We start from the raw sequence: 20,942 nt of genomic DNA on the forward strand, positions 1-20,942 counted from the left end.
GGGACTTTTGTGCCATATACAGGTATCACTACCCAATCCAATACTATGAATTTTCCTTTTCTTCCCCTCTAAGAAGTTTCATAGTTTCAGATGTTTAAGTCTTCAATTTTGACTTAAGCTTTGAGTATGGTATAAGGTACATTATACCTTTATGTGTGTGGATAACCAGTTTAATTAACATCACCTGTTAGACTCCCCTTAATCCCAGAGGACGACCTTGGCACACTTGGAAGATCCCAGGTTACTTCTGGGATTCCCATTCTGTCCCACTGCTCGATGTGTCTATCTTTATGACAGTACTGCACTGCTTTCATTACTTTGCTTTTACATTTCGAAGTCAGGAAATAAGAGGCACTTAGCTTTTTTCTTTGCTCTTAAAATGTTGCTTTGGGCATTTGGGTTATTTTGTGGGTCCATGAAAATTTTACAATTTTTTCCCTCCATTTCTATGAAACATTCTATTGGAATTTTGATAGGGGCTGCACTAAATGTGTAGAACTTTTTTTAGTTTGAACTTTTAATATTAAATCTTTCCATCTAAGAACAAAGAATAATTTTCCATCTATTTGTGTATTCTTCAGTTTCTTTCAACAATGTGTTATAGCTTTCAGAGTACAGGTTTTTAAGCCATGGAGTTAAATTTGTATCACAGTCCTCCCGCTGTTCATCGATTTGCTCGAGTGGGCCCAGTAACGTCTCCATCATGAGACTTGTTGTTACTGTGTTTGGCATATTGAATACGTCACGGGGAGCTTGCCAGGCTCTGCCGTGCGGGCGAGATACTCTCGGTAGCTTGCCGGGCTCTCCGAGAGGGGCGGAGGAATCGAACTCGGGTCGGCCATGTTGGCCGCTTGTAAGGCAAACGCCCTAACCTCTGTGCTATCGCTCCAGACCATCCTCGTTAGTATAGTATAGTGGAGTTAAATTTATTTCTAAATATTTATTTCTTCTTGATATAACTGAAAATAAGAGTTTTGTCAATTTCTCTAATGTTCAGTATTAGTATAGAGAAATGCAGATGATTTGTGTGTATGGATTGTGTACACTGCAACCTTACTGAACTTAAATAGACTTGTTCTGGCATACTTTGGGGATTTCATATATAATATCATATCTCCTGCAAATTTTACTATTGCCTTTCCAATTTATATGCCTTTGTTTCTTCTCTTCCCTAACTACTTGGTTCAGACATCTAATACTGTGTTGACAAAAAGCTGTGACAGAAGACATTTTTACCTTGTTCATGATCTTAGAGGAAAAGCTGAATTTTTAAGTTGAACATGATGTTAACTATGGGTTTTTCATGTATGGTCTTTGTTAAATTGATATAGTTTCACCTATGTTCAAAATAACTCCAAGGATTTCCTTTGACTCCTGTAGTACTGGGTGTTTCGATCCGTGGGAAAGTGCTTCGCCTCATGCCTTTTCTGCATCCAGTGAGATGATCAGTGTTTCTTTCCATCAAGACAAGAATGTTTTTATGTTTCAAAGACTTCTGTTTCTCTAACTATGATCTCTCTAACAGAGTCTTATCCTGCTGTTCTGAAACTACAAAGCATAGTTTTTTTAGAGCTGGTAGGGAATCTCAGAAGTCGATTAATCCAAAAGGGACTCACAGTGATGAAGTGACTTGCCCAATACCACACTGGAGCTTATCAGAAGGGATGACACTAGATCCTAGTGATAAGTCATTTCTGTCTTATTCTCCTTCCATGAACTTACTATAGAAATATTCTTTCCTATGTCTGAAAATATCTTTGGCAGCTGGGGGGGGGAGGGTGGGAATATATATAAAATATGATCATCAAGGCATGCATATACATAATCTTTCTCTGCAGGAGAGGATTTTTGTGCTACAACCACAGGAGTGCAAAGCTCTGTGAGCACAGGGTAGAGAATGAGCACAAGTTCATGGGTGGACACCAACACCACAGCCAGGCCACTGAAGCAATGTGGTAACAAAGGGAAGGCGGGTCCAGTATACCGTAAAGCTCAGTGCATGAGAAAAATTAAAACAGGTGGGGCATTTACCTTGAACATAGCCAACCCTGGTTCAATTTCCAGCATCCCATACGGTCCCACAAGCCAGTGGAGAGTGTAGAGCCAGAAGTAAGCCCTGAGCACTGGGAAGGAAGATTGTAAATCACAGTGCCTAAAGAAAGATTTTTAAAGAGAGGAAAGAGAGGGAATCTGAAAATGAAATTAGGGTCCAGAAAGATAGTACTGTGGGTAAAAAACTTGCCTTTCATGCCACCGACCCAAGTCAAATCCCTGGCATCCCATAAGGTCCCACAAGCACTAACAGGAGTGATCTCTGAACACAGAGCCAGGAGTAAGCCCTGAGCACTGCCCAGTATAGCTCAAAACCAAAAACGGAACAATTTTTTTTAAATTTAAAAAGTAGGAGAGAGAAGCAGTATTGGTACTGTTCATACAACTTTTTTGGGTCTGAGATGGCTTCAAATTAAAAAGGAACAAGAATGATGATGATTCCATCAATGGCTCCCAGAAACTTAGTGTAAATAATTACACAAGAAACTCTAGGTAGAAACACAGAATGTTTGTGTGGAGTTGAGGCAAGTCCTTGAGTACCACCGTTTTCCGCTCATGAAGACAATCCCAACTCAGTCCCTACTCAGGGACTCCCTACTGTGGTGTGCCCTCCACCATACATACAATCACAAATCCCATAGAGTTGTCCCGTAACCCCTTCCCATAAAGGAAAAACCTTATAGGCCCAGAAAAGTGTCAAAGCCAAATACTTTAACCGCTGTTTACAGCTGTTCAAATATCACTTAATGTAGCAAGTCATCTGAGAAAACAAAGATGTGTCTCATTTTTCTAGTAAGAAATGAGTCTTAATAAAATCAAGGCAACAAAAATCAGATGGGCTGGACACGTAATGAGATTTGGAGACGACCAATGGACTAGAGCCATTACTGACTGGATTCCACTGGACGTCAAAAGACCGCGTGGCCGCCCACCTACGAGATGGTCAGACTTCTCCGTCAAGACCCTGAACGATCGGTTTGAGGCTGTTCGTGTTCCTAGAACGAGCAGACGCCACTGGGCTACACTGGCGCGCAACAGGGACAAATGGAGACGTTACTGGCGCCCACTCAAGCAAATTGATGAGTAACAGTATGTCAGGTGAAGTGATCAAGTGATCAAGAATAAAATCAAGAACTGCATACAATCTAAATTTTCATAAATCACTTCCAGGCTGAAACACCCATCTGTACAACAGCCATTGCCAGAAAATCATTTAAAAAAATCAAGACACTTAATTACCGTTTGTGTGCTTCCTGTTTGCTGCGACATTCTTCACAGTAATATTTATACTCACTGCATAGAGTTTCTGTGTTGCTAAAACCCCTGTATAAAATTTAAAATAAATTTATGAATCTATACCAGAAAATCGTGTATTCGTTAAAAAATATTCTAAAACAATGATAGTGGCTAAATTTCAGGGTAAACAGCTCTACACATACCTTAAGCAATGAGTAATAGATGTGTTTTGTTCCACGTCAACAGAAAGGTCTAAGAAATCTTCATCTTTGCTGCTAATCTGCAAAAAAAATAAATTATTCTTGACGTCTTCAAATATCTGAAAGCCTCTGTTCGAAAATAATGTGATTATATGCATTCTATACAGTAGCACTGTAGCACTGTCCTCCCGTCGTTCAATGATTTGCTCGAGAGGGCACCAGTAATTTCTCCATTGCGAGACTTGTTACTGTTTTTGGCATATCGAATACATCACAGGGAGCTTGACAAGCTTTGCTGTGCGGGCAGGATATTCTCGGTAGCTTGCCGGACTCTCTGAGAGGGACGAAGGAATCGAACCCAGGTCAGCCGCGTGCCAGGCAAATGCCCTATACGCTGTGCTATTGCTCCAGCACATTCTATACAGTAGTAAACAGATTTTCTTTAGCCAAGTTCAAAAGAAAGCTACTTGATCTGGGCTGTCCAAAGATTTTCATTACGTATGCAGGTTCAACACCAACGCACAGATGTTACTCAACTCCTACTGATAGAGGTGAGTATAATACGAAATTGCACTATTTTCCAAAATCTTGCTGCCATTGTAAAGCACAAACACACAGCAACATATACATTTATTCTAAAACAAACAAACAAACAAAACAATTGGGAAAAGGTCTAAAACCTTTATATTTTATTAAAGTAAAGTTATAATTTATTATTTAAGGAAAAAAACTTGGGGCTGGTGAGGTAGTTCACGTATTTCAGCACTGTGTGGTTTCAAGCACAGGGAATGACCCCAGAGCAATGGACTTGGCTGTGTGACCCAACCCCCCACCCTTCTCAAAGGAAAACCCCTTGCTTAAAATGCCAAAATATGATCTTCATTTATGACCTACTTTTGCTTCTTAAAACAAATGCTGTCTAGAAAGGAGAGACGGAATATGATGGCCCTGTAAACACCTAAAGCAGCCATGACTCCGACGGAATCAGAGGCACCACATATGGGCCCCTGAGCATCACCAGGAGTCACTCCTGAGCACAGAGCCAGGAGCAGCCCCAAGCACAGCCAGGCGTGGCCCCAAAAGAAAAAGAATAAAACAAAATTGCCTGATTTATGTGTATATTATATATGTGTGTGTGAATATATACATATATGTGTGCAATGTATTTTTTTTAAGTAATAACTTAAAAAGTGACCTTTTTTCTTGGCAAGTTTCGACATTTATAAGTTCTGTAAATATCAAATATTCATTGGCCTCTTGAATCAGATTGAAGGGAGAACAGACACATGTCGCAGGACTGCAGGTGAGGCTGGTAGGGGTTTGGGTGGGGTCATCCGTCCTGGGCTGCCCCCATCCGACCCCCACCTCCCAGACTACACTCCAAGCTAAAGATCCTGTGGCTGGGGCATTGGGAGGAGATTGAGTTATTACACAGAGAGCCAGAGAAAAAGCTCAAAGAGCTGGAGCACATGTGGCCTTACATGCACTAGATCGCTAGTACAATTCTGGGTGCCTGACTGCAGGATACAGTTCTGGTGGTCCTTGAGGACCGGTGTATGGTAGCCCCCAACACTGTTAGGCAAGACACTGAACTGTGAAGGCGTAAGGCCCTGCTTGGAAGCCCCTTTCCCGAAAAGTTATTACTTATTTAAGTTAGATTAGGATAGACCCTAAATATCATTTCCCATTTCCTTCACTGGCCCAATGAAAATATGCAATAAGAACTATATCTGACTATTTACCATATGTACCTCACCTATAATGACCCTGTAGAAAAAGTACTTTCCTGTTTCAATATTACGTCAACAATGCAAATCGTAACTATAAGTATGATAAAAATAAGGCTGCATACAAGGTACAGTAACTCTACAACTAATTATGTTTGATTTTTTTTTAAGTTAAACAATGTTAAACAATCATTGTATTGCTTGAATACTTGAATTTATGCAAACCAGTCAGAGGCTGTTGATGATTCATACTTCCAGATGCGTGTGTATGTGTGTGTGTGTGGGGGGGGGGGAGGGGGAACCTGGTGAATGCATCTCTCAGTTAGTATCAGATGAAATTTAGCGTCCTTATCTTGTTCTTTCAAGATGATCCCGAAGAGCAACAGCTTTCTTAACTCACTGCTACAGATCCTCAGGAAGACTAATGATCCTTTTCTATATCTGCTAGATGATTGGGCTGGAGTGATAGCACAGTGGGTAGGGCGTTTGCCTTGCACATGGCCGACCTGGGTTCGATTCCTCCACCCCTCTTGGAGAGACTGCAAGCTACTGAGAGTATCCTGCCCGCATGACAGAGCTTGGCAAGCTCCATGTGGCGTATTCGATATGTCAAAAACAACAAGTCTCACAATGGAGACATTACTGGTGCCTGCTGGAGCAAATCAATGAACAACGGGAGGACGGTGCTATACCGTGCTAGATGATGGCTTATATTCTGGGGAAATAATCTCAATTCATATGCTAATTTACTATCTGACAAATACTATTTCACTTTTTTGGTGCCTTGACAGGTTATAGGATGAGTTCTTAGAGGCTGACCCACAAGCTGGCAGAACCTTGGACCCCCACTCACAAGTGGGTGAGGTGATGACTTGGAATCTGACTGGAAAGGGTTAACATTTCTTCCTTCAGTGGCCTTGTGGCTTTAATCTAACACCTAGCATAACTAAGAAGCAGTCTTCCCTTTCTCACAGATCCCAGACCCAGCTTGCCTTGGGAATGCAGACACTCTCGCCCCTCTTATCACACCAGGCTGAAGGGTGTAACTCATGGAGCCTGCAGCTTGGCCGTGCATTCCTCTCCAGAGATTGCTATTTGGTTTACAGACAAAGTATTCTTTGGTGTTCTGCTGTACCCTTTCCCTGTTAATGACTTCTCTGTACTGAGCTCATTAGAGCTGTGTATGCAGGATAGTAAATAAAAAGGGCTATGGGACACTTCTCCACTGCTGCTTTTGCCAGAGCAAACGGGTAGCCCTCTGGACCAATTGAGAATTCCTCTTGCGTCCCTATCTGAGACAACATCGCATCACAGAAGAAAATAGTGAGCCAGTAGATCAATATCCGCCCATTACAAAGCAAATTAGTAAGAATTTGATGATGGGCAAGAATGGCTGAACTTTACGATTCAAAGTTGATTAATATGTTGATGTTGTTATGTATCATTGGTGGATCACACTTGGTTGTGGCTTAACAAAATGTAGCATCAGGGCCAATGTGTCAATCCCCATACCCCATCATCACCTGCCGAAAGGTAAATTCCAAAGGTTTAATGCAGCATCCTGAAGTCTCCACACAAGAACTCACAGACAACTACCTTCTGCTTCCTCTATTACCACTCATCACACTAATAACCAGATTCACCTATTTTCTGTTTTACTGACGAAGGCTGAAGTGTACACTCATCTTCCCATATAAATTAAATTTCACAATACCAAACAATGAGCAACGACCAAATTCTGACTGTATCTTTTATTACAATGGGAAAAATTGCCCTAAAAACCGGGCAATGTTTCCTAAAGTTTGAAATTCCTTATATGATTTTTAATTGTAATATACAACTAAAAAGTTTATACTCAACTAAAAATCACTGATTAGCTTGAATAAACATAAGTACTGAACCCAATTCCTACCATCACGCTTTATATAGTCAAGAGATTACTGCAGGGGCTAGAGCGATAGCACAACGGGCAGGGTGTTTGCCTTGCACGGGGCCAACCCAGGTTCAATTCCCAGCATCCCGTATGGTTCCCCGAGTACCGCCAGGAGTAATTCCTGAGTGCAGAACCAGGAGTAGCCCCTGTGCATCGCCAGGTGTGACCCAAAAAACAAAAAATAAATTGTTTTAAAAAGAGTTTACTGCAATAACTGATAGCTACAGCAATAAACAAAGCTGACTATATCCTTACTCTAAACAAGTTGCGATTAATCTAGTCAAATATTCTTACCTATCCCCTGATCTGCCTTTATCATTATTAAAAATATACTATAGACAATAGTGGGTCTATAAATGTTGTCTGTAGTTAAAATATTCATGCAAAATCAGTATTTTAATAGAAGGAACACTGGTATAGGTGTTAATGGTTTCTACTGAAAGTCCCTATCGAAAGTCCCTATCATTTACTCAAGGGCAGGTAGGGGGAGAAACAAGAAAGATATATAACATTACAAACATTTACAGTGACATCAAAGAAAAAATAAATAGGTATAACTAACAGAACGATAGCACAGCGGGTAGGGCGTTCGCCTTACAAGCGGCCAACATGGCCAACCTGAGTTCGATTCCTCCACCCCTCTCGGAGAGCCCAGCAAGCTACCAAAAGTATTTAATATGCCAGACACAGTAACAACAAGGTCTCCAATGGAGACGTTACTGGGCCCGCTCGAGCAAATCGATGATCAACGGTAGGGCCTTTACCTTTACCTTTAACTAACAGAATATGTACAAGTTCAATTTGAGGAAAACTACAAAAGTAATGAAAAATAAAGGTGTAAATAAATGTATAGCCCATGTATATGAATATAAAAACCTTATATTATCAAGACATCAGTTCTTCCCAATGTGATCTAGAGAAAGAACACAAATATAAACAAACTTACAGCACAATACACTGAGCATAAAAAACCAACTAATTTTTAATTTAATTTTAGCTTTATAAAGTCGCTCACAATAATTAATTACATTCAATATTTCAACATCAATACCATCACCATTACCCCTTACCCACCACCATTATTTTGAATTTTCTCAACCACCACACAAGCCTGCCCCAATAGCAGGTTCTAAATAGTTTTATTTTGTATTGCTTGTTGTAATTCTCTAAAAATGATCAAGAAAGACTTCTTCAGAAGAAAGTGTGTGAAAATTGTTGTATCTCACTCTGGAGCCATTGAGCCCTTGTATGAGATTACTAATATGTTGTTACAGGTTGAAGCTTGTGTGCTAATATTTTTTTAAATTGAGAATGGTTGCCTTCTACCTTACATCCTATCTGGTGTGTGCTACTCCTGGTATATGAGTGCTATAGAGTATGAGACACCATGTGGCCGCAAGTGCGGCTGCATGCTTCAGGAATTCTAAAATTTTAAATAAGGAGTTAAATTTTTTTAACTGGATGGTGACTTTGGGGTCTGGAGGCAACTCTGTGGCTTGTTGATCTCTTGTGAGATTAATTTGTGACTCTCTGGATCATGGCCAGTTAGTTTATATGGCGCCAGAAGCAATGTGTGAGTGTGACTGCCAGGCTCACAGAATAGTGTGGTACTAGGGAAAGAATAGACTAATGGGTCAAATGAATACAGATCAGAAATATACCCACACAAATATAGCTGGATTATCTTTGATCAACGAGCAAAGGCAATTCAAATAAACAGCAGCATTTCCAACATAATGATGCTGGTATATAAAGTGAATATTCTGACTCTCATCCATGGCACCCCAGAGGGCCCACCACCTGCCCAAACAGGTCCCTGGCAGTGGTAAACCTCCACACTCCACAATCACTGTCATGCTCAAGGCCAGACTCCACCTCTCGGATGGAGCCTCATCCAAAAATTGACTTGCTGAAAAACTCAGGCATGTGGGTGTTATGACCAAAATCTCCAGGCTCTCATGGACACGGGAATCGGCTACCTCCCCACATCTTCCTAATCTTCCAGGAGCCAGGCAGTCACGGCCATAAACTGTTTCTGGCTCGCACCAAATAAGCTCATTAACCAGCCAGCATCTAGAGACTCATAAACAAATCTTGAAAGAGATCAACAAGCTGCAGAGGTGCTTCCGAACCCCAAAATCACCATCCAATTAAAAACTTAATTCCAGCTGTATCATGTCAAATTCTACACTAGTGATAAACCAGGAGTGGCACACCACATTGGATGGAATGTAAAGTAGAAGGCAACTAATCTCGATTAAGAAAATATTAACACATAAGGCCTGACCTGTAACAACAAGTTAGTAATCTCTTATATAAGAACTTAATGGCTTCAAGGTGAGATACAACAATCTTCACACACTTTCGTCTAAGAAAACTTTTTTCTTCTTTTTTGGGTCACATCTGGCGATGCACAGGGGTTACTCCTGGCTCTTCACTCAGGAATTACTCCTGGCGGTGCTCAGGGAGCCATATGGGATGCTGGGAATTGAACCCGGGCTGGCCGAGTGCAAGGCAAATGCCCTACCTGTGCTATTGCTCCTGCCCAAGAAAATATTTTTTGACAATATTTAGCAAATTATTCATAATAAACAGTAAAGTAAGTAAAGTAAAGGCCCTCCCGTTGATCGTCAATTTGCTCGAGCATAATAAACAATATAAAATAAATTATTTAGGGTCTGCTACTCAGACAGAATTGAGTGCTGGGTGGGAAAATTGTAAACAATGGTGGTGTGACGGTACAATAGTGGTGGGATTGGTGTTCTAAAAGTGAATGTAACAAATCATCATGAACAACTTTATAAAAATAATTTTAAAAAACCCTGAATATTCACTTGTCAAAAAATAAGTAAAATATTTTAAAAATCTGCATATAGACCTTATATACTTTTCTCATTCACATAGAACCTATACTTTTCACATGCTACCTTCTAAGAAAAAGGGCATAAAAACAATCAGCATAATGTGGAGAAAGTGAACAACACCTTGAATGGAAAATCAGAATTAGTAACACAACTGAGGGGCAGACGTGTGTTTTCATGTGATATTCTGAGATAGACACACCATCATGATGCCAAATAAGTGTGTAATCTGCATCTACTTAAAAGTACACATCAAACTCAGTATGTGAAATTTTAGATTTTTTTAAAGCAGGAGGGGGAATATAATTCATTAAAAATGGAAATGTTCCTATCTTAATGCAGGAAAGAAAACATAACTATATGCAAAGCTTAAGTTGAAACTGGATTCTGTACTAAAGGGGAGGAAATGCTATAAATTATGTTATTTACAAAATGAGACAATGAATTATTTGACTGAGCATTTGATCTTTTGTAAACAATAGGGAGCGCATTAAGTTGAAAAGTTCTGTACATTGGAAGAGAACATTAAAATAAAAAGACAGGGGCTGGAGTGATAGCACAGCGGGTAGGGCGTTTGCCTTGCACGCAGCCAACATGGCCGACCCAGGTTCGATTCCCAGCACCCCATATGGTCCCCCGAGCACCGCCAGGAGTAATTCCTGAGTGCATGAGCCAGGAGTAACCCCTGAGCATCGCCGGGTGTGACCCAAAAAGCAAAATTAAAAAAAATAATAAAATAAAAAGACAACCTACTGACTGGGAAAAGACAGATTCACATCAATACTGAGGGGCTAACTTTCATGATACATAAAAACTCTGAACAATTAAAGAAGAATCAAGAGCCAAAAGAGTGGGCTTTTGTCTTGAACAGACACTTCTCTACAGAGAACACGGTATAGCTCATAGGCATATGGAAAAATGTGTAACCCTGGTGATCATAAGGCAGGGAAACACAAGACCACAAAAAAATATCACATAGAGGCAGGGAGCTGGGGTCGCTAACAGGGGACATTGTTGATGGAGAATGTGCACTGGTGGAGGGATGGGTGTTTGATCATTGTTATGACTGAAACTCAAACATGAAAGTTTATAACTGTATCTTACGGTGATTCAATTGAAAAAAGAAAAAGAAAAAAGAAATGTCACACGATGCCTGGCTTACACATAAGACCACCATAAGAAATAATAAAGGGGTGTGAGAGGACCGGAGTGACAGTACTGTGGTAAGGCATTTGCTTTGCACACAGATGACCCAGGTTCAATCACTGACATCCCATATGGACCTCGGAGCCTGCCAGGTGTGATCCCAGAGTCAGGGGTAAACCCTGAGCATCTCCAGGTATGGCCCCCAAAAGCAAAAACAAATAAAGGGGTGTGGAGAAACAGAAAGTCTGTACGCTGCTGGTGCAGACACAAATTGAAGCAACCAGTTTGGAAACGGCTATAGAGCTTCTTCACGAAGCTGAAAACCAGGACAAAGCAGCTAGTACAGCAGTAAGGCACTTTCCTTGCATGTGGCCCACCCAGATTCAATCTCCAGCATCACATATGAGCCCCAAAACATCACCAAGAGTGATCCCAAGCACAGAGCCAGGAGTAAGACAGAAGAACCACCAGGTATACCCCATCAAAAATAATGATAGGGAAAAAATCTATCCTATCCCAATGTTTGGGCTGGAGCGATAGCACAGCGGGTAGAGTGTCTGCCTTGCAAGCGGCCAACATGGCTGACCCAAGTTCGATTCCTCCGCCCCTCTCAAAGAGCCCGGCAAGCTACCGAGAGTATCTCGCCAGCACAGTTAAGCCTGGCAAGCTACCTGTGACATATTTGATATGCCAAACACAGTAACAATTGTCACAATGGAGACGTTACTGGGCCCGCTCGAGCAAATCGATAAACAGGAGGACAGTGACAGTGACAATCCAAACGTTTATTGCATTATTTGCTATTGCTAAAATATGAAAGCAAATGAAGTGCTTGGTAATAGATGAGTGGATAAGGATGAGGTGATACAGTAGATACTGAGGTTAAAAAGAAGATAAAACTTTTGTCATCTTCAAAGGGATTGGAAAAACTCAAGGGAATTATGCAAAATAAATCAGAAGGAAAGGAGTATTGGATGATTTCAGCTGTGTGTACAATATAAGGATATAAAAATTGGTAAACACACAAAACAAAAGGGGAAACCTGTGAACATAGATATTAGAACTATGGTAACCTGAGAAGGGGGATGGGTGGGAGGGATAAAGTAGGGAAGGGAGTGAAATATAAATGAAAATTCACAGCTCTTAGCTCCAAGAAAAATGAAATAGATGACCTATAAAAAAGACAAATTATCTTCACTTCTCACAAGACTGGGCTGGAGCGATAGCACAGCAGCAGGGCATTTGCCTTGCACGCAGCCAGCCCGGCCGAGCTGGGTTCAATTACTCTGCCCCTCTTGGAGAGCCCTACTGAGAGTATCTTGCCCGCAGGGCAAAGCCTGGAAGGCTACCCGTGACGAATTCCATATGCCAAACACAGTACCAAGTCTCAAAATGGAGACGTTACTGGGCCTGCTCAAGCAAACTGATGAACAATGGGAGGACAGTGCTACAGTACTCACAAGATAAATAGACAGCAAGGAAAGAATACAACAGGAATGTTGGGATTATTGATTTTACCTATAATCAGTTTACAACGTAAAGATGAGGCAAGTATCCAGGAAGCAGACATTTGCCCTTCTGGAGTATACAATATATTTTTAATTTTTTTTCTAAATACAAAAATTCAACATAAGTGTAGGAAAGGGGGGAAAATGTTAATAGACCTCCTTTGCCTTTAAATTTCTTATAAACTAAGGCATATAATTTATAAATACAAGACATCCTGAAATAAAATCAAATAGTTCAACACCAGTATTTTTGGCATATATACTATTAATAAGCAGTGTTATGAAAACAGGCACATCCTGCCAACTGTATATCTTTTACCATTTTATATACTTAAGAATCACAACTTGAAAGTCTGTAACCTACCTTGGGGGAAAAAAAATGGTTTTGGATCACAGATAGCTGTGCTCTGGGTTAACAGCTCAATCTGTGCTCAAGGATCACTCCTGGTAGGCCCAGGGCACCATGTGGGGTGCCATGCATTAAATCCAGGCCCAAAACATACAAGGCAAGTGCCCTATCAGTTCTCTCTCTCTGGACCCCCTCTTAATTCTCTTTAAAGAATGTTGCCTGTATAAAGCTTATGATATACTTACAGTTTCACAAGTAAGACATCTGGTTTCATTAGTTAATGTTCCCTGAAATATCTCATGGACCCAGGTTGGGTCTGGTGTGCTGTTGTTATTTTCACCGTCGATATTACCATTAGGTAGACGGCCATTTTGTTTTTCCTGCTTTCTCTCTTCTTGCAGAATATCGGCAATTGTATTTAGTAGGTAATTTAAGAATTCATGGGCATCCTGCTGCATGTAGTTGTCAAAAAGCTCTGAAAATAAAAATTTATTAGAAAATTGTTTCAGAAATTACTAACTTCACTAAGAAGCTATATTTTTAAAAAAATAGATATTACAACCAAATACAAATGTTTGGAAGTTAGTGATGTATAAGAATTTGATTGCTTTCATATCAAATTATGCTTTCACATGATTGAATTTGTTTAAGGCTACAAATGAGCTAATGAAGAACGTTTGTTTAAAAAACTGATTTAAGAGATAAGGAATACATTTATAAATCTCATTGCACATTTATATATTACACCAGAGAAACAACTTTCTATTAACTCATTCAATCTATTCCACAACACTGCAATGCAAGTTCTTTTTATGTAGTTATCGTTGTTATATCAGAAATGGACACAACTTTATTTACTACAGACTGTTAGAAGTTCTCACTGGCTTGAGTTTTTCATTCATTAAGTTATGTAGTTAGAAAATCTACTGCTTAATTGAGAATGGTTGAAAGGGCAAAGCAGTATCTCAAGTGTCGTAATAATTTTTCACCCTATAAGCATTCCTTGACCATTTATACCTGGTGTAGCTCTGGAGTTAAGTGTTACAGTTTACATTTCTAACCTTTTCCTCCTTTCACTTTTTACTAAAGAGCAGTTTTCAAAAGGAGTCAAATGTGCCCAATCTTTCAAACCAGCATCATGACATATTTTAAACCAGAAGCTGAACCACCTTTTTGCCAGTGTCCAGTCAAAGGCATGGGGGACACATACAAAACTGGTTAAAGTAACAGATTTCTGGGGAGCTCCTGATTTAAAAAGTCAGAGATCAGGTCTAGAAGCTGGGGAGATTTCAAAACTCCAGATGACTCCAAAGGGATCAGGAATTACCTACTCACTCCAGATTATAACTAAGGCCCCTCCCAAATGTGAGATTTTAAAATTCTCTAAGAAGAAAAGTGTCTGCCACAGAGGCAGGGGGTGGGGAGGGTAGGGGTGGTGGGAGGGATACTGAGGACATTGGTGGTGGAAAATGTGCACTGGTGAAGGGATGGGTGTTCAATCATTTTTACGAATATAACTCAACCATGAAAGCTTCCTTACTGTATCTTATGGTGATTCAATTTTTAAAAAGTAGAAATAAAATTAAGTGGTTTTACCCTGTGCTTGGCATCACCCCCACTAAGCTAACAGGAAAGGCAGTATCTCATGGGATTCCATTACTGACCCTGTGACAGGGCCTGTTACGGACATACCCAAGCAAAGGGGAGAGCAGGAAGTGGGACTAGAAAAGGAAAAGTTGTACATTAGTGCCAGAACTCACACCACCCCGCCATGCTGCAGACATAGGAACGTGCCAGAGGTACTCTAGACACACACACACACACACACACACACACACACAAACAGGGGTTAGTCAACAAAAGGCACCCAGCACTGAATTTTACCTGTAGATCTGTGATGCACATTTAACAAATTCCAGAAAGATTACAGTTAACATTTTTCAAAGGAAAGCATACAAATTTAGAAGAAAATTTAGGTACTGTCTAAGATAAAAGGAATAAAAAAAAGACACTTTAGAGGACACAGACAGGGTGGCATAAAATTTAAGTTTTCTGCAGTAGAACTCACTTTTTGAAAGTTATACCATGAAACTTTAAATGACCATTTTAAAATCTGAGGAGAGTCTTGTTTACAAAAGGACAGGGCCGTGTGGGGTTGGAGTGCATGACTCAAGCAGGGGCCCTGGGTTTGAGGTCCAGTACTTCCACTCCCACTGCCCCCCTCAAAACAGAGAACAACATTGCAGCACTCTTTACAATAGCCAGAAACTGGAAGAAACCTGAATGCCCAAGAACAGATGACTGGTTAAAGAAACTTTGGTACATCTACACAATGGAGTACTATGTAGCTCTTAGAAAAGATGAAGTCATGAAATTTACATACAAGTGGTACAATATGGAAAGTATCATGCTAAGCGAAATGAGTCAGAAAGAGAGGGATAGACATAGAAAGATTGCATTCATCTGGGGGATATAAAGTAACAAAGTATGAGATTAATACCCAAGAATAGCTGAGATCAGCACCAGGAGGATTACTCCATAACTTAGAGGCCAGCCGGGTATCCTAGAGGAAAGGGCTGTTCAGATAGAGAAGGGAGCACCAAATAAAGGATGTTTGGAGGATCCTCCCAGGAGGGGAGATGCATGTCGAAAGTAGACTATGGACTGAACATGTTTGCCACTCAATGCCTCTTTTGCAGACCACAACACCCAAAAGGAGAGAGAGAACACAGGGGATTTCCCTGCCACAGAGACAGGGGGGATGGGGGGATGGGGGTGGGAGGGATATTATCCATGGTGGTGGAAAATGGGCACTGGTGGAGGGATGGGTATCTGATCATTGTATAATTGAAACCAAAGCACAAAAAATTGTAAATCTACAACTTTAAAAAAAATAAAATAAAATAAAGGGAAAAAAATGGAAAAAGAAAATCTTAAAAAAAAAAAAAAAAAAAAGGGCGCTGGTGGAGGGATGGGTACTTGATCATTGTATAACTGAAATCCAAGCACAAATTTTGTAAGTCTGTAACTGTACCTCATGGTGTTTCACTAATAAAAAAAAATTTAAAAAAAAAAAAAAAAAAAAAAACAGAGAACAATAACAAAAAAGGCAAAGGACCTGAAATCAACAATTTACAAACATTCAAAAGGTTAAGAAATATGAGAAAATTCTATGCAAATCAGAAAGACCTTTCTTTCCATGTATGTAAAACAGCCTAATGCCTCCTTTCGAAAGGAGCACTGAACTGTAGCACTGTCCTCCCATTGTTCATTGATTTGCTCGAGCAGGCACCAGTAACATCTCCATTGTGAGACTTATTGTTACTGTTTTTGGCATATTGAACACGCCATGGGGATCTTGCCAGGCTCTGCCGTGCAGGTGGGATACTCTCGGTAGCTTGCACAGCTCTCTGAGAGGGGCGGAGGAATCGAACCGGGTCGGCCGCATGCAAGGCAAATGCCCTACCTGCTGTGCCATCGCTCCAGCCCTTTTCAAGGTAACTGTAAAAATAAAATGGGAACAAGTGAAAATATTTACTAGGGAAGAAGAGCAAAGTAACTCATGAATTTTGATCCTGGTGTCAAAAAGACCTTTTTCAAAAAAGATTCAGGCAGCTATGAGAGCAAGGCAGTTTTGACTCCGACTGTTTTTTTAATTATTCCTAGCGATGCTTGGGTACCATATGGGATGCTGGGAATCGAACCCAGGTTGGCCGCATGCAAGGCAAATGCCCTACCTGCTGTGCCATCGCTCCAGCCCTTTTCAAGGTAACTGTAAAAATAAAATGGGAACAAGTGAAAATATTTACTAGGGAAGAAGAGCAAAGTAACTCATGAATTTTGATCCTGGTGTCAAAAAGACCTTTTTCAAAAAAGATTCAGGCAGCTATGAGAGCAAGGCAGTTTTGACTCCGACTGTTTTTTTTTTTTTAATTATTCCTAGCGATGCTTGGGTACCATATGGGATGCTGGGAATCGAACCCAGGTTGGCCGCATGCAAGGCAAACGCCCTAAATGCTGTGCTATTACCCCAGCTACTTGACTCCAACTTTGAACTCACTCTGATCAGATCCATGTGTCGTGGCCCTGAAGTCTGGCTGGATTTGAGTCATACAGTATTAGAGCCACACTTCCATTCTCCACTATGAGTTTATCCTGGAGGATTTTTAATTAAAGAAACCCCATTATTTTTAACAACGATAAAAACTTTGAGCTTTAATGGTGACTGCACCCTCCACCCACTGGACTCAACATGACTTGGTCTTCTTGCCTGTGGTATACTGTGCACCCCAAGTTTCTGCCCACGGGGGAGACAGATCCAAGAAGCTGGGGCCATTCCCTGCCTCAGGCTCTCAATGGAAGTCTGGGTACCCAAGCCAGCACTGTGAGGCAGCACACAGCTAGCTATGAAGTCTCCTGCCCCCACCACTACCCCGCCACCCCTCGATGTCTGACTCAAGCGTGTTCTCAGATGTTCCATCACCGGCAGTCATACTGTCATTACTGTTATTTCTCAAAGCAATAATCTTCCAGGCCTGAGAACAATACTCCCCCCCACCCCCACCCCCGGCCTCCTATCTTCTACTACCCTCATTTGCTTATTTTATTATTCCTTCCTTGTTCTTGGGGATTTTTCTTCTTTCCCAACTCCCTGCTGTTCTTTCTAGGAACCATTTTTGTGTTCTGAACTTGTCATCTCTTCAACCTCAAGGAATATTCTCTTGCTCTCTGATGCCAAACCTAAACCATTATGCTTTCACCTGCAGGCGCAAAACTCCTCAATCCAAAAAGCTCTTCAAAGCTAAGGGCCTTTTAAGAGTGTTAGTGCGGGCTGGACGTGCAAGCTTGAGGCTCCGCATTCGATCCCAGCACAAGATGTGGCCAAGTGTGATATCAGTGGCTGTGCTGTGCCGGATCATCAGGGGAGCAGCATGCTAATACCTGGTGTTCTGCAGCTCTCAGTCAGATGGGAGCACTGCAAACCGAGTGGGCTGGCGCTGACCTGTGCCACCCTAAGGTAAGCAGCAAGTGTGCTTGTGCTGGCTCCGTAGTCAGCTATGTGAGCCCCGGCCATTATGACAACAGCAACAAAAACAAATAAGCAACCAACTGGCTCGACTCCCCTTGACACTCATTCTCCCTGTGGTCTTCTACCAACATCTCCTCACATGAGTCCTAGAGGCCTGAGTGACAGTTTCTCCCTCCACCTGACTTTGTTCTAATTCTGACACCTTCAATGACTAGGCAGCTTCTCTAAGTCCACAGAAACCCCTTGAGAACTAAGTGCTTTTACCCCTCAACCATTCACCAGTCCAGGTCAAAGTTCTAGAGTTCCTCTCCTCAGGAAAACCACTGAGATGAGGAATGGGAAGAAATTATGACAGAAGGAAATAGAGAGCTTAAGAAAAGTAAAATGAATATCAACTAGACATCAACAACATTAGTAAATCCTTAGTGTCTGTAGTAACACTAAGATGAGGATGTTCAATGAGTTCAAAAAAATGATAGCACAGATGTCAGCAAAGTCCTACAAAGTATGATAGAGTTTAAATGAAAAAGCTATTACAGTCAGAAATAACAGAAATGAAGACCATGGTAGGGAATAAAACAAAGTCAAAATAAGCTCCAAACAACAGAATAACAGAAGATTGAGGAGCTAGACGATGAAGATGAAATCAGGAAGAAACAACAGAAAGTGGAAAACAATTCGAAAAGAAATAAACTGTATACCAGAGGACTATGGGATGAGTTCAAGAGGAACAATGTAAGAATCATCGGAGTCCCTGCAGAACAGGAAGGCAAAATGTAATGAGGAAACAATAGCTAAAGAAATTATCAATAAGAACTTCCCAGAGTTTAGGATTACAGTCACGGGGACCCAAAAGGCCTAAAGGGTCTCAGTGAAAACAGACCCAGTTAGAAAACCTCCAGGGCACAGTATACTCAAAATGACAAAATCCAAAGATAAAGACAGAATACTGAAGGCAGCAAGATCAAAAAAGGAACTTACACACAAAAGAAAGCCCGTAAGAAGTACAGTAGCAGATCTATCAAATGGGACTCTATGAGTCACAAGCGTATGGAAAGAATACAAAAACTTGACGAAATGAATAACTTACCAAGAATACTCTATCCAGGAAGATTGTCATTCAGATTTGAAGGAACTATGCAGAGCTTCGTGGACAGGTAACAGCTTAGGAAATTAGTAGCCTTGAAACCAGTTTTTTTAAAGAAGCTTTTTAAAAACTTTTTAAAGACTCATTTTTTAAAGAACAAGAGAAACTTCCCAACATGTGACACTGAGTGCATATGATTGACCTCTACTAGATTAAGAAAGGTTAAAACATCACTGCATCACTGTCCTCCCGTTGTTCATCAATTTGCTCGAGCGGGCCCAGTAACATCTCCATCGTGAGATTTGTTGTTACTGTGTCTGGCATATCGAATACGTCACGGGGAGCTTGCCAGGCTTTGTCATGCGGGCGAGATACTCTCGGTAGCTTGCTGGGCTCTCCGAGAGGGCCAGAGGAATCAAACCTGGCTCGGCCAGGCTGGCTGCATGCAAGACAAACGCCCTACTGCTGTGCTATCGCTGTGTGATATGAACAACTTTGTGAAAACAAAAACAAAAACAAAAAACAGAAAAGTAGAATGTAATGGAAGCCATGGGAGAATGGTAAGCATGAACCAGAAAAAGATTGTGTACACTCTTACGGGTCTCATTCTTACGGGCCTGAATAACTCAATCATTATCACTATCACCCCACTGTTCATCGATTTGCTCGAGCGGGCTCAATAACATCTCCATCCTTCCCTGTCACGTGCTAGTGTAGCCCGATGACATATTGGGGGCTCTCTCAGGGTCAGGGGAATGAGGACCATCATTGTTACTGTTTTTGGCATATCGAATACGTCACAGGTAGCTTGCCAGGCTCTGCCATGCAGGCAGGATACTCTCAGTAGCTTGCCGGGCTCTCCAAAAGGGATGGAGGCTTTTGGAGCAGCCTCTAATCACCTTTACAGGTGTTCCCAGTCAGGCATATATGCGGGCATGATACTCTCAGTAGCCTGCCGGGTTCTCTGGGAGCGAGAACTAGAGAATTAGTGGCATTTGCAGCTGCGCGCTTCCAGGAGCTTGGTTTTATAGTCTCTGGATCCTGGCCGTTGATGGGGTTACACGGCAGTTGTATATAATGTGTATATATATGTATATAATGTAATATACATTACAGCATATAAACACAAGATGGCATAATACCATAACTAAAGTTGCCTCACTTTTTCCTTTAAAAATCTCTGCATGTTTTTGTCAAGACAAAATGCATGTTTTTGTATTTTAGCTTTACAAAAAAAAAGAAAATAATTATTTGTTTGTAAAGATAAAATGTGCAAATGAGTTTGTTGTTTAGAAATCTAAAACATTTTGGGGGGCATATTTTTTAAACACAGAACAATAATATCTTATTCTTAAAACTATTTCAACTGAATTAAACAAAATGAGAAGTAAATTATACTAAAGAGTACTGTAGTTTGTTGAAGTACTTAATTTCTAGTCCACAGTACACGGAATGTGCTAGAATCTTGGAATTCTATGCTCAGCCACTACAGTTAAAAACATCAACTAAGACCCCATAAAATATCAAGACAACATTGACTGAATGGTCTGGACACCCTCACAAACACTATTAGTTATTTTTTCAAATCCGGGTTATTTTATGGATTGTCTTCCTATATCCTCAGCACCACTGTGGGAAAGCAGATGTATATTTTACTGTGATAAATCAAATCTATTCATTCATGCACTCAACAAATATCTAGTAAGCACCCACTATGTGCCAAGAGCAGGAGTAAGTGCTAGGAATACAATAGTGAGCCAAGACAAATGTGTTCCCTTCATCATGGAATGGAAAGTCCAGTGGAAGACATGGAC

At 40.9% G+C, this 20,942-nt stretch overlaps 1 protein-coding gene across 1 annotated transcript in view; it reads right to left on the reverse strand.

Annotated features, from left to right (window-relative positions):
* USP12 (ubiquitin specific peptidase 12) overlaps positions 1-20,942 on the reverse strand; it is a 105,619-nt gene that overhangs the window by 23,545 nt on the left and 61,132 nt on the right. Inside the window, exons 4-6 of the mRNA XM_056108165.1 lie at positions 13,258-13,487; positions 3,492-3,568; positions 3,292-3,375 (exon numbers count right to left, since the gene is read on the reverse strand). Coding sequence (XP_055964140.1) covers positions 3,292-3,375; positions 3,492-3,568; positions 13,258-13,487 — 391 coding nt within the window. The remainder of the gene's footprint in view (positions 1-3,291; positions 3,376-3,491; positions 3,569-13,257; positions 13,488-20,942) is intronic.

Source organism: Sorex fumeus, unplaced genomic scaffold (genome assembly GCF_029834395.1).
Source record: "Sorex fumeus unplaced genomic scaffold, SorFum_2.1 ptg000197l, whole genome shotgun sequence".
In the NCBI taxonomy this organism is placed as follows: domain Eukaryota; kingdom Metazoa; phylum Chordata; class Mammalia; order Eulipotyphla; family Soricidae; genus Sorex; species Sorex fumeus.